A 13,056-nucleotide genomic window follows, 5' to 3' on the forward strand; every position below is an offset into this window, starting at 1 on the left:
ACATCAAAAATTGACAAAAGTCAGTTGTGTTATGGAAAGTTTAGAAACCAAGATTTTCTTTTAAGAAATACTTAAAAGATGCAATTAAAAGTAACTACATTAGCTTTAAAAACTCAACAAAATAAAGTCCTGAACTCAGAAAGTGATCACCTGAAGTCCATGTAAATATATAGCGCTTTGAGATTTTACCTATAATGTAAAGCACATTCTAAATCAAATTTATTGTTATTATTATTATTAAACAAAACTTTAAAAAGGTAAACTCAGATTTTTCTAACTTTGTGAAAACTATTAAAGCAAAACCGTAAATTTTAAACAATTTAAAAAACGAAACTATAGAACTGAAATATTAAATCTGTGTTTTTTACTTAACAGTTTTAAACAAAGTGAATTTTAAATCAAAGCATCTTTAAAAAATAGTCCCCACCGGTGGGCTAACACAACTGATCGAAAAATGTAGATTTCAGCCAGTCAAAGTGTTTTCATGCCGAAGAAGTGGTTATATTTATGTAGTGGGAGAGATGTCTGCGAGGGTGGTTTTAGAGGTGCAGCAGGGCACAGTGGCTATGGCCCTGGAGAGCTCTCAAATGATCCAGCAATGTCAGGCTGACATTTTCTTCCTGCAGCTCTTTGTTTTCCCCTGCTCTCCCTCATAGGTTTTCCCTTCCTTCATCCCCCCCTCTCTCAGTCTCTTTTTCTTCTCTTTCTGTGGTTTTGATTTCCTTTTTCTCTCCCGCCCTCTCTGTCCGCTCTCTCAACTCGCCTGCCTCTCACTCACTCTCTCGTTGCAGGAAGACGGCGATATAGGAGGTCCTTCTTAAACCGGCAATAGACTGATAATTGCTCTCTGGTCACCGTGACATGACAAGGTCTGCCAGGGTAAAGCAGCATGCACAATCACTCACTCAAACTCAGGCGCAGAAAAAAACACAAGAATGCACAGATACGGTTGCAGATATAATTACATCTAAGTGACATCCCCGCAGCAAAAAACAGAGCGGGAAAAGCTAGATCTGAAAGCAAACCGGCCTGTCTGACTGTTAAGTCTTTGTTTTGCAGTTAATTGCCATTATTAAAAAAAAAACACTGAGTCACACAGGATGGAAGCTGTCAAGTTCTTATTACAAGGGGTGTAATGATTCATTTTAAAAATTCGATTCATTGCTTGATTTTCGTTCATTTTAAATGATCCAATTCACTGACCTACAATGGATTCAGGACATCTTTGGCCAAAACCTCAACCAGTGTGACTCAGAGATAAATACGTGGTACTGAACAGTGCAGGTGAAGTTTTCCAGATTCCTTGTGTGTCTTGCAAGATAATCAAGTGTAAATTAAATATGTGTACAAACAAACGAGTAAACAAGAATGAATGGAAATCCATTCACATTTTAGTTTCCAAAAAGCACTGTTGCTTTTTGAGAATTCAAAGCTATTCTAGCTATTCTATTCTTAGTTGATGTTAAGATCCAAGGTTATGCACAGTTCAGGAGGAAAAAAAGAAAAAGCATGGTCACTGCTGTGTTTCTAGTGTGACCTTTGCACATGAATCAGATGCTGGTTGGCAGACCCTAAAAGTCTAGAATGGAGGTGAACAGTTCAAACTCCTGTTAAGTAAGCAGGGGCAAGACCTTAAAGAGCTTTAAAAACAAAGTGAGGTTGACGTTTACAATGATTTCTAAAACTGACATGGAGCCAGTGAAGCGAGCTGAGTACTGAGTGATGTGTGCTTGTCTGGATGTGCAGGTTAACATCACTGATCCTTCAGATCATTCTAGAGAATCTAATATAAGTTTGTGCTGATGTTTAGATTCTGCCTCTTCAAGTGCATCCTGTTTATGTAATATTATCTCAATTATTTCCACACATATCTCTCTTTTTGTCTGAGTCAGACAAACAGGGAGAATCACAGATGCAGACAAGAACAGGGAAGCACATTTCCTTGCTAAACTGTTTACAAATTGTGCAAATATATTTAACAGTTTAAAACTGCTGCCATTAGGATTGACGTACAGGTATACAAAAGTGTGCTAGAGGGAAAAAGATCCCATATACAGCCGTCTAACGACAACCCATTGTGTTGGCAGATGGCTTTGGTTCATGTATCGGTCAAACATACACACCCCCTTTTTTCGTTAGGGCGTGGCTACCGCCATTCTATCCGTTATCACCTCTCCAACACCTTCAGTGAAGACGCGGATTTTCCCATAAACCAACCTTAAAAGATTTCATCCACCTTGTTTGCTGACATCTGTACAAGATAAAAGCTCAATGGGCGTCATCGCTTTCATCTTGTCTGTCTGGATTCACTCTCATTCTTCATTTCTGATGTCTTTCTTTTCCCACTTCATCATACAACCAACTATACTTATTCCTTGTTACGTGTTTGGCACAAAACTAAGGGCTGACAGGCAGCTAAAATGTTTCAGCACCAGATACACAGACGTTTTTTAAAGTCCCACTCTAATCATCATCTGATCTATTGTAAAAGTATGGAAGCGATTCTGTAGCATAACTAAAAATAAAAGTCAATACCAGAAATGCTTTGTCATTTTCAAAATGAAGCTGCATTCATTGACTCAAAATTAAAATGAAATATCAATCTGCCAAACCGCTTTTTCATTTTCTTCTTCAACATCACCGATTCTGTCACTTAACTAAACTGATAAAGAAAATGGTATTTGACATTTCGTTTTCAAAAAGTTCTCTACTAAATGTGTAGTAAAGTTCAATTACAAAAATCTAATTTGACCATTAAAATGGATTAACAGAAATGCGTTTTTCCTTTTCACAATGTAACTGCATCAAATGACTCAAAAATAAAATTAAAAATCCTGGCCTGTCTAGTGTATTTTTCATGTTCCCTTTTAAACTGCATTTCTTGTCTGATCTTGATACACACTTTGATTAAAGGAATACCCTGCAATGCAATTTTGAACTTAATTTTCTAAATGTCCGCCCTCCATCATGAAAAACAACCCCACAAGTAAATGTTAAAAACATAAACAACTAATCCTAATTTTTTGTTCATAAAATTTTTTTGTGGTGCATATTATTCAGGTTCTAAACTGGCCAATCAGATGTCTCAACAAAAAGTATGTGTCTCCTGCTGGGCCCCACATCCAATGTTCCAAACTTTTGACGGACAGATTCTCCTCAGCCCACTTTCAAGTGGTCGGGGTGTGAACTTCCACCAATCACTTTTGATTGGCGAGAGTACTTGCCATAGAAACATTGACTCCGACTGACACGGACCTAACACTGGTTACTGACAATTTCTGGGTCCCATATTGTGAAAAAAAAGTCGACTGAACTGACTTGATTTCCTGGGAGCCAGAAGTAAGCCATTTTCTATGGGTGATGTCACAGTTACCTGGTCCAGTTCCCATACACAGTCAATAGTCACAACTGACCTTTCAGCTAGATATGGGCTTTCTGCAGGCACAAAATGGGCAAACCTGTGCATGGCACACAAAGATACCTCGCTTATTATGTCAACAACACATTGGGCAGTGTGAAAAATCAGACTGAAACACCCCCCTTACTCATCCTTGCGTGTTGTCTGACGGTTTGCTACGACCTGTTGCCTGCATTCTGCCCAAAGAAAAAGATGAATAAACATTTTCACTCTGCGGGCTCATCAAACAGACTACGACCTTGATATTTCATACAGGTTTTCCCATTTTTTGCCTGCAGACAGCCTGTATTTACCCGTAAGGACAGTTGCTATTAAGGCTGTAGCTGCTTTTGGCCTAACAGACAGACTGTATGTTGACAAGGTTTCTAATACAAAAATGTTTTTCAGTATTTTGGGAAAAGTGTAAAAACAGCTAAAAGTGTTATGTTTGTGTTTAGAAGGAAAGAAATGAAAGTGCTTTACACAGACCACATGATCATGAGATTCATTGCGCAGTAAAGTGACCGTCCATATTCATTTCCATTAGTTGGTCCTCAAGGCGGCTGCTTTTTGTCATCAGACCTCTGAACAAACACGTGCTCACATGACATCGATGCAAACAGATAAACTTCTTTCTTTTATTTTCTTTTTTCTTCCCTTCAGCACGCACACACACGCACACACACGCACCCACACAAAAACACGCATCTCCACTTGGCAGCTGTTTGGAGTATGCATCAGAGAGAAAGACCCACCCAAGAGGTGAGCCTGAGGTTAGACTGCTCCAGGCATTTACTGTCAGTAGTTAAACACCAACACACACAAACACGCACACACACACACGTGCACATGTTCACGCACATTGCAGTATTGTTAAGTCTGGTTGGCATTTTGAAACAATCGAAATTGTTTCAATTTTACTACAACTTCACCAGACTCGACCAATGTTTTCGATTCTGGTAAATCCTCTTTGCTGGACTTTGAGTATTAAGTTAAACTACACAAAACACCTAAAAGGAGAGTCTCCCACACAGTTAAACTAATATTTATTCTTGATAGATTATTGGTTCAACTTCCTCCATCTCTTTCCTTTCATCTCAGCCCCAGTTCTACATGAAAACATTCCCTGCTTTATCCTGTAAAAAGTCCTTTTCTGTGTTTGTTAAAGGTCTGTTACCTGAGAACACCTGCATGCTGTGCTGCTCTATTTGACATCTAAAGGTCTGCCAAGCTGGTGTCAGCTGGCGGAGGAAACCCTGTACATCGGCGAGCATGTCGCCAGCGAGGTGCAGCAGGGAACGGGTGGCACCCAGGGCTTTCTGCTGCCGTGCACACACACCTCTGAAACACACAAACACAAAAAAACTGCAAGGAAACAGTTTAAATACCACAGAAAGATAGCAAAAACATTTTAGCGAGGATTTTGATTGATTTTTCCTCAGTAAACTAATAACATTAATTGATCTAGAAACTTGTCTTAACCTCCTCAAACAGACTTTTTACCGCATACATGATCTTAGGATACTTTTTTTTTCCAGTTTGGCAACATTTTCTGAGCCAATTAAAACTTTTTTGAAAATGTTCCTCTTGGCAAACACAGTCCTAATTTATGCAGCATATCAGGGACATAAAAACTGATGCTGTAATTAATTTGGTGACATTTATCCTCATGTCAGATGGGCAAGAATAAGCAGGCAAATTTGAAACGAGGAGCAGCTGGTTTTTTACGTCTTTGCCTCATAAAAAGTTGCATTTTTAAGGGCTATGATGCACAAAAAAAAATATCAGACGCATACGTCATCTTAGTGGCCTAAGTTTTAAACTAGTTTGTTTTTTCAATAATGACTGCAAAATGAACTACATGGAAATTGATTGCAAGACATACCAAGACTTGTTGCTTAAAAAATAAGGTGGGTGGACAGCTGTAAGCCTCCAGACTTGCACTTCATTGACTTCCTGTATGGCTGGGTCTTATTGGAGGTAAAGGATGTAGTCGGTATAATTTTATTCTAGGCTTTGTTACTTGAGGGGATCAAAAACATTTGAAAAATAAAAAAAGAAAGGGATGGACGGGTAGGCTTTGCCTGGTTTGGAGGGCTTCGGAGTGCGTGCGTGCAGACTGGCTGGGGAGCACGGGCACTCCTCGTCACGACAGCCACTTCTCTTATGTCACATGTCATAAATCACAGGGCTGACAACACCAAATGGAGGAATACAGATATGAGCCAGATCTGTCATCTGTGATAAAGACAGCAATGAAAAAGGGAGACACAGACAAAGAGACTGCATGCATTTGCCCTCCTGTTGGTTAACTTATTTTGAATCTTTCAAGCGGTTGATTAAAAACCACTTTTCCCTCGACATCTCATCGCCTCTCTCCCATTCATTTCACCTGTGCCTCTCTCCTCTGCTCCCACAGTCATGAACTTCTCATGTCTCTCCAGCTGTCCCTCCATGAATTAACCTCTGGGTCAGGCGAGTAAATTCTCCCCCGTGTTTTCCACTCTCTTTTTTTTTTTTTACTGTCTTGCTTCCATCACCTCTTACAGGTGTTTCCTTTGAGTCGCCGACTTCCTGCCTCGCATCTGTTAAAGTACTAGACAGCCAAGCAAGGAACCGCAACCCTAAATTGTTTTATTAATCTTCTGCTCTTGTCTCAATATTAGAGAAAACAGATGTTTTAAAGACCCACCCTAATAAAAAAAAAAAGTTCATGTTTTTGTGGCATTTTTCTGATGATGGAGAGTATTTATTGTGAAAATTAAGTTTAAAATTGAATTTTTAAGGATTTCTTTATTTCAATTGTTGTGAATCAGGGGCAAACAAAAAAAATGCTGCTGGAAAAAGAACATATTTGCAAACAAACAGATCCATGTATGTTTTTCTCTGGATCAAAACTCTATGGCTGGATAACTAAAATAATAAAATGATTGCCTATTTTGTCGCACAGATAATTTTATGCTGGAGGTGTGGGGCGGTAAGCGAACATGTAAACACAAAGCTCTCAGCATCAGGGAGGAAAAGGGGAGCGGGGTTACCCCATGCCAACAGTCCAACACGCAACTCAGAGGCAAAATTTTGATGAACAACTGCTGCTCTGCAGAAACCACGTCCAAGAAAAAGACACAGATATTTTTATTTTTGGCCAAAAACGGTATAATCATAATTAAAAGACCACTGGGAACACCTTTATAATAGATCAAAAGATGATCGAAGTGGGTCTTTTAGTAATTTTTGACTTGTTTTTGTTTTAATAATGTAGGTTTCTCTTTCGTGTTTGCATTCGTTTCCTAACCTGAGCGTTTCAACAACCTGCCTTTCTTTTTCCAGCTTCTCCTCAGCCTCGTCCTTCATAGCAGCAGCAGTCACCAGCCTATGAGAGGAAGAAGAGCAAAGACTGAAGAATGGGAGCCATCAAATAAATACACACAATGCAAAAGCAGTAAACTCTCTCAAGAAGAAAAGAGACAATCTAAGTTTAAAGACAGATGGGTTTATGATAGAGATGACCTAGAATGAGACGACAAAAACATGTAAGTGACCTTTATGGATGACAGATACAAAGACATTGAATTTTCTTGTCTTTGCTTAAGATCCCCGACAGATTTCTGCACAGCCATCAAACAATATTCCAGTTGTGTGACGGGGACATTTAGAAATCCCACAGCACATCCTGTTCTTGTAATGCCACAAATAAGTATTGACAGTGAGACATGGAGGCATGATGAGCAGTACAAGATCCTCAGAGCAGATACAGTGACACTCATTGAGATCAACACCACGAATAATAATCCAGTTTCATCCAGAAATGCAAATGGAATAACTTATAATGAAATGGAAAAGGGATTTGCTGCTTATCGACAAAGATTTGAAGGCAAACAGGAGCAAAGTCAACCAATTGTCCTCTTACAGTGAAATGTCAGGGAACAGCAAATAGCTGACACATGAACCTCTTTGCTTATGAAAGGAAACTTTGACTTTCTGTCTTGGCATTGAGCCAGCTTTTAACGTTCATCTGTTTTCCCGCATTACCCTTTGAACGCGGGGTAAAGCCTAATGAAAAGCAGCCAACAAACAAATCTTATCGTATGTCTTTCAATTGTTTCTGAAACACAAACACATATTTATTTGAATTTAAAGTAGATTTTAAATTGATTAGAAATGGTGGGTTCTGCCTTTTTGGTTCATCAGGGGACCATCTTTTGAATCAGATGATAATATTATTATGACCCTCAGATATTTACAGGCATTTAGAATGAAGCAGAAAAAAGGAACCAACAAAGAAAATAAAACAGAATGAATGAAAAACCACTTATAATCAGTAATAATCACAGTGAAAGCCTGAATTTTGTTGTGACCATATCTCAAGTAATCTAAAATGGTCCATTAAAACTTCCAAACATTCAATTATGGATTTAAACCTATAAGAACCCAGACCCATTTTTTCTTAAAAATGAAATTATGTGTATGTTACCACAAACCAAATGGAACACAGAATCAATTTCTGATATTTTTTCTGTTACGCTGATGTCACCATAGGTTCTTATGGGTTAATGGGATAATCAATCACCTAACTGCAGCATGCAAAACATGGCCAATAACTCACTTAGGACAAACATTGAGATTTTTAATTATACATGATTGAATTATACAGTAAAATCTCATGTGAAGCTCCAAATTGAAAATGTAAAAACCACCCAACAACATTAACACAATATGAATAAGTCACGTGTGAGAAATCTGTTTATACAATTTTTATATTTGGAAAAATGTAAATTAAAAGTATGTTGACAAATTTCTAAGGTGTTGAAATTTTCTTATGTAGAATGCTTGTATTTTATTGGTAGACTTAATGTTGGACATTTTGATAGGAGGTCAACTAATATAAAAAATATAAAAAAATTGAGGTGAAAAATGAAAACATTTTCAACCGAACAAATATTTTGAACAACTCAAAACCAAATTCACGAAACCCTCGACGGTCATCTGCGGACACTAATGACTGACGAATGCAAAAAAAGCATGTATATCACACATGCATCACAAAAAAACGAAATTTCATATGTGGAAAATGCGCTAAATAAACATGGTGGCTGTGTGACACGGCCTTTAGAGCCAACGTGGATTGAAGTGTGGTCTTCAAACATGGACACAAACTGTAACAAGCAGGAAAATAGAAAGAGGTGCTAAGACACCTGGAGACAAATATTGGGGTGAGGTATCAGGTGAGTAGCACAAGATTAATTGCACCACAGAAAAAGATGGAGCTGCGAGATGGAGAAGTAGGACAACCACTGCAGAAAATCCTAAAACTCGCTCATTGTGAATATTAAATGATAACAACAACGGATACTGTAAATGTGTGCTAAAGTGGACTCATCTTGGGAGGTTAAAATGGGGTTGAACTAAGCAGAAAACTCGGTTTTTAGCATAACATCATTTTTGATCAATAAAGAACACGCAGACTCTGTGAACCGGGATGTAATCAGTGGAGAATTTGCAGCTCACACTGAGTTCATTTACAAGTATCAAATTTTTTTTTACGATTCCCAAGAATTTGAGATGTGTTTCAGTCAGAAGTGTGGTACAGTTTAACAGATCTGTGTTGTGTATTTTGTTCATTGGCAATGTAATAAACATTTTTCTTAGACCAACTGCATCTTAGATCAACTGCATTTGATAAAAAATAAATTAACAAGTGGACGTTTCCTTGTTTCTCTTATTTAGCTGAATAAAATTAAAATGTTGAAACAGGCAGCAAAATAGAGGCGAGATATTTTCCATGCGGGCCTAAAGGCAGAAGCAGAAAAAACACAACGTACATTCTTATTTTCAAACTGACACTAAACGCCACATGCAGCAAAACAGATGGTGCTATCTAGCTCACTCAGTTACAGAAACCACATCAGGTGGACAGGCTGTAACATCAAGGACACACTGAAAGTCAACAGAAAGACAAACGCAGTCGTATCCTCTTTACTGTCAATAGGAAATCATTCTCCAATATATTTTTTAATATAATCTAAATGTTGCAGCACTAAAGAGTGCAGAACACATGAGAGGGAATTAGAGCTATCTAGATGTTCAGCTGAACCATTCATTTATTAATGATAGATTCCAGTTGCTATTTCTGGCTCTGCAGGTCAGGTCAGGCCACAAACGGATTTATGTCCTTCATGCTCTGATTATGTAATGGTAGCCACACTGACAGTGTCTCAGAGATCCGTGTTTTTCTATGCAGAGTTTTTCAGATTACATCTAGTTTACTGCAGCGCCACAGGCTAACACCTGCATCTGACTTTTTTTTTTCCTTTTTGCACAAAGCAACCAAGCGGGAAAGAGACATTTAAAAGTGAGACATGTAGCATGAACAAAACAGGGACTGAGTCAGACTTGCTGATATGAAAAGGGATTTCTGTAAATTTAGATCATCCATGAACTGCTTTCTGTTTAATCTACAGATTGAACTAATCCAGGAATGTGTCTTTATATCAATGGAATTCATTTATAGATGAAAGATTTCCCATGACATACCCTCATATCTGTAAAAAACATTTTTTTGAACAATTTCACATTCAATTTACACAATCAGATAAAGAAAAAAAACAATATAAATGTAAAATGTTGCTAAAAAAATTGCTAAAATTAACAACAAAAAACACCCAATAGTTCATAAAAGTATTTTTAAAAGTTTTAATAAGCAAAATAGAAAAAATCCCCGATTTGCAAGAGGAACTGGCTACAGATGTCCATATCTGGAAATCTTTGATCCATTACGTAGCGCTGTCCAAATCTGCGATTCCAAAATTGAGTGCCCTAGAAAATTCTCAGAAGTCTCGGCAAGTGTGCATTGATGCTCACTAGATCAGAGAATACAGACCACAATGCATTGCAATTGAACAATTTGTGCACAAAAAAAAAGTATTTAAATGCTTTTTTTTTTATATAAACCATCAACCTTTTCATTATCAGAACACAGTGGATTCATAAGCAGTCGTTGTATAATGCTCCCATTTATTAAATTTTACTTTGTGAAATTGGTGACGTCATATTTGCCAAAAAGAAAAAAGAATAACTGACCATGGTGTCCGCATTGCTGTTACAGGGTTCTGGACAGTCTTTTAGTAGTTGGGGAGTAGGGAGGGAATTCGGACATAGCCCAGATCTGTAGAGAATGACGGATAATCTCCAGACTTTGAGTAACTTCCAAGATGAAAGACCAAAATACAGGTCGATATAACAAATGTTTTGTTTTGAGTGGTTCATTTTAACCAAATATATTCTGCACAGTCAACACTTGTATGTCTGTCAGTCTATCTGATGGTCACTGCATTCATGTAGTATCATGCCGAGGAGCATGCGTGCAGACTGAAGCCGGCTATGACTGAGGGGAGAAGGGCTAGTTTTTGTGTCTGTCCCTTACTATTGTATTTTTTATAAACTAGTGTGTTCCATATAGTGCATGCTGTTTCAGTTTTGCTTAGCCACTCGTTTTAAGCCGGTATTTGCAGTTTTAGGAAAACTAGCTTAAGTTCACGCATTAATGTTCATTCTTCTTTATTTTGTGCAGTTCAATTTTGTTAAAAGGCCTATATTATGCTATTCTTAATAAACTTTTCAGAGTAAATAATATCGAAATATATATAATAATATATTATCTTTGGCACATTAAAGAACGATTTTTAAAATTAAAATATGAGTTAGTTTTGCAGCTCCATTTGCTACCTGGAAGTAAGACTCCTCGATCTCTGAGGCCCCGCCTTTCTGAGGCCCCGCCTAACTTTGGCAAAAACGCTTTCCTTATATATATGCACACCACCGCTTCTGCTGAGACATTGGGCATGTGTGTGAGCCTGTGGGCGGTCCTGGCAGTGCAGACTCTTCCTCTAAGGCAGGGGTGGGCAATTCCAGGCCTCGAGGGCCGGTGTGTCTGCATGATTTCCAGATAGTCTTGCCCTACTCGTGGCTGATTACCTGGTTCAGGTGTGTCCAGCCAATCAGAACATGCCAGAGCAGGGTATGCTGGAAAACATGCAGGAATGCGGCCCTCAGTGCCCACCTCTGCTCTAAGGGGTTGTTCTTCTCTTTGTAATGTCACAACGTGAGAACCCATTCGTTTATGTTGATTGGGAGGGGTTGGTTGTCAGAGAGCAGATTTTTAGAGGAATGCTCAGAAATGCAGGAATGGTTCGAAATACCCCTTGGGGTTGTTATAGTGAGGAATTAACATTATAATGCATTTAAAAGCTCAAAAATGTTGATTTTGCATGATATAGGCCCATTAAAATGATACAAAGGGGACAGAAGTCAGGACAGCTGGTGGCCATATCAATTTTGCGTCAAACAGAAGAAAAGACCCATTGACATCAACTCATACTCGTATTTGATCAACACCAGAACACAAAGAAAAGTGTTTTAGGGAATGTGACCCAGTTACATCTAGAATTGGTCATTTATTTTGTGCAATTCTAAAATTTTAAAAAAAGATTTTAACTGGCAGGTTGTTGAACTTTTTTCAACACTTCCCTCCTTCCAGTTTTTACAGCTGCAATGGAAAAACATTAAATCAAATAGAAAAATGGTATCATTTAGTGGTCATATTCATTTTTTTTTACACCTGTTGAGATCTAGCTGTTCTGTACAGTGAAAGTGCAGAGTTTTTGTTGTGTGAAACAAATTATTCAAAAGTAAAAAAACTTGTTTTCTTTTAACCTTAAGTACTGAATTCCCGATGTTAAAATAAGTTTGACTGCCAAAGTTGCCACCTTCACCCAAAAAAGTTCAAGGGCAGCGCAGAAATTAATGTCGGAATGCCTTTAACAAGCATTTATGAGTGACTGGCAACAAAAGAGTAAAAGTTGCAGAGGCACCTTGTTTTTGTTAGGGAAGCAGTTTTGGGTAAAATAAGCAGCTAAGGCAGTTTGGATATTGATCTGATCTTAGCCTGAATACACTTTTCATCATAGATAGAACATAAAGAAATAAATATATTGCTAACAATATATAGTTTGAAAACATGTTGCATATTTATGTTTGTAAGCAACCTTTTGCCACAGGAAAATAGAAGAGAAGGCAGCGGCTTCACCTCTGGTATGTCAAACACACAAAGGTCAGGAATGTGGACACGCACACAGCCACAAGGTAGCAGTCCAGTAACACTGCTGTGGAGATGGCAGCCCAGAGGCAGTTGGACTCACATGTGGTCCTCCTCTCATATCCTTTTAAATGAAAGACATGAACAGGTATAAATGGGTAGAGTGGACATATGTTCTCTAATCCTGTGTGAGTGTGGGAGCCACAGCCATGCATGGTAGAGTTGTAGGAGTATTGGAGCATGCGTGACTGTGCCATCCCTGTGTGGGTCTCACTGACACGCAAGTGAGAGTGCTCCGTGATTATTTGAAGCTGTCTCTCCACGTTTTGACGCTTTCTGACCGAGTCTGTGATCCCGTCCGTGTGAAATGCTTGTGGATGCACGCCTTCCCCCTTTTTCCAGTGATAGCACACCAGACTCCCACTGCTCCTCCATCTGTCCCCACCAGTCCCACAGCAAAACCAGGAGATTGCTGCCTCGGAGGGTTGTTGCGAGAATGCACACGTTTCCCCGGCGTGTGGGGGGTGCGTTGCGTGTGTGGATTCTGCTTGCGTGCGTGAGCCGC

General features: G+C 38.7%; 1 protein-coding gene across 1 annotated transcript in view; it reads right to left on the bottom strand.

Moving 5' to 3' along the window:
* lekr1 (leucine, glutamate and lysine rich 1) overlaps positions 1-13,056 on the bottom strand; it is an 86,929-nt gene that overhangs the window by 38,236 nt on the left and 35,637 nt on the right. Inside the window, exons 4-5 of the mRNA XM_011482854.3 lie at positions 6,693-6,770; positions 4,575-4,738 (exon numbers count right to left, since the gene is read on the bottom strand). Of these exons, the coding sequence (XP_011481156.1) occupies positions 4,575-4,738; positions 6,693-6,770 (242 nt within the window). The remainder of the gene's footprint in view (positions 1-4,574; positions 4,739-6,692; positions 6,771-13,056) is intronic.

The sequence above is a fragment of the Oryzias latipes genome, chromosome 13 (genome assembly GCF_002234675.1).
Source record: "Oryzias latipes chromosome 13, ASM223467v1".
Taxonomy (NCBI): Eukaryota; Metazoa; Chordata; class Actinopteri; order Beloniformes; family Adrianichthyidae; genus Oryzias; species Oryzias latipes.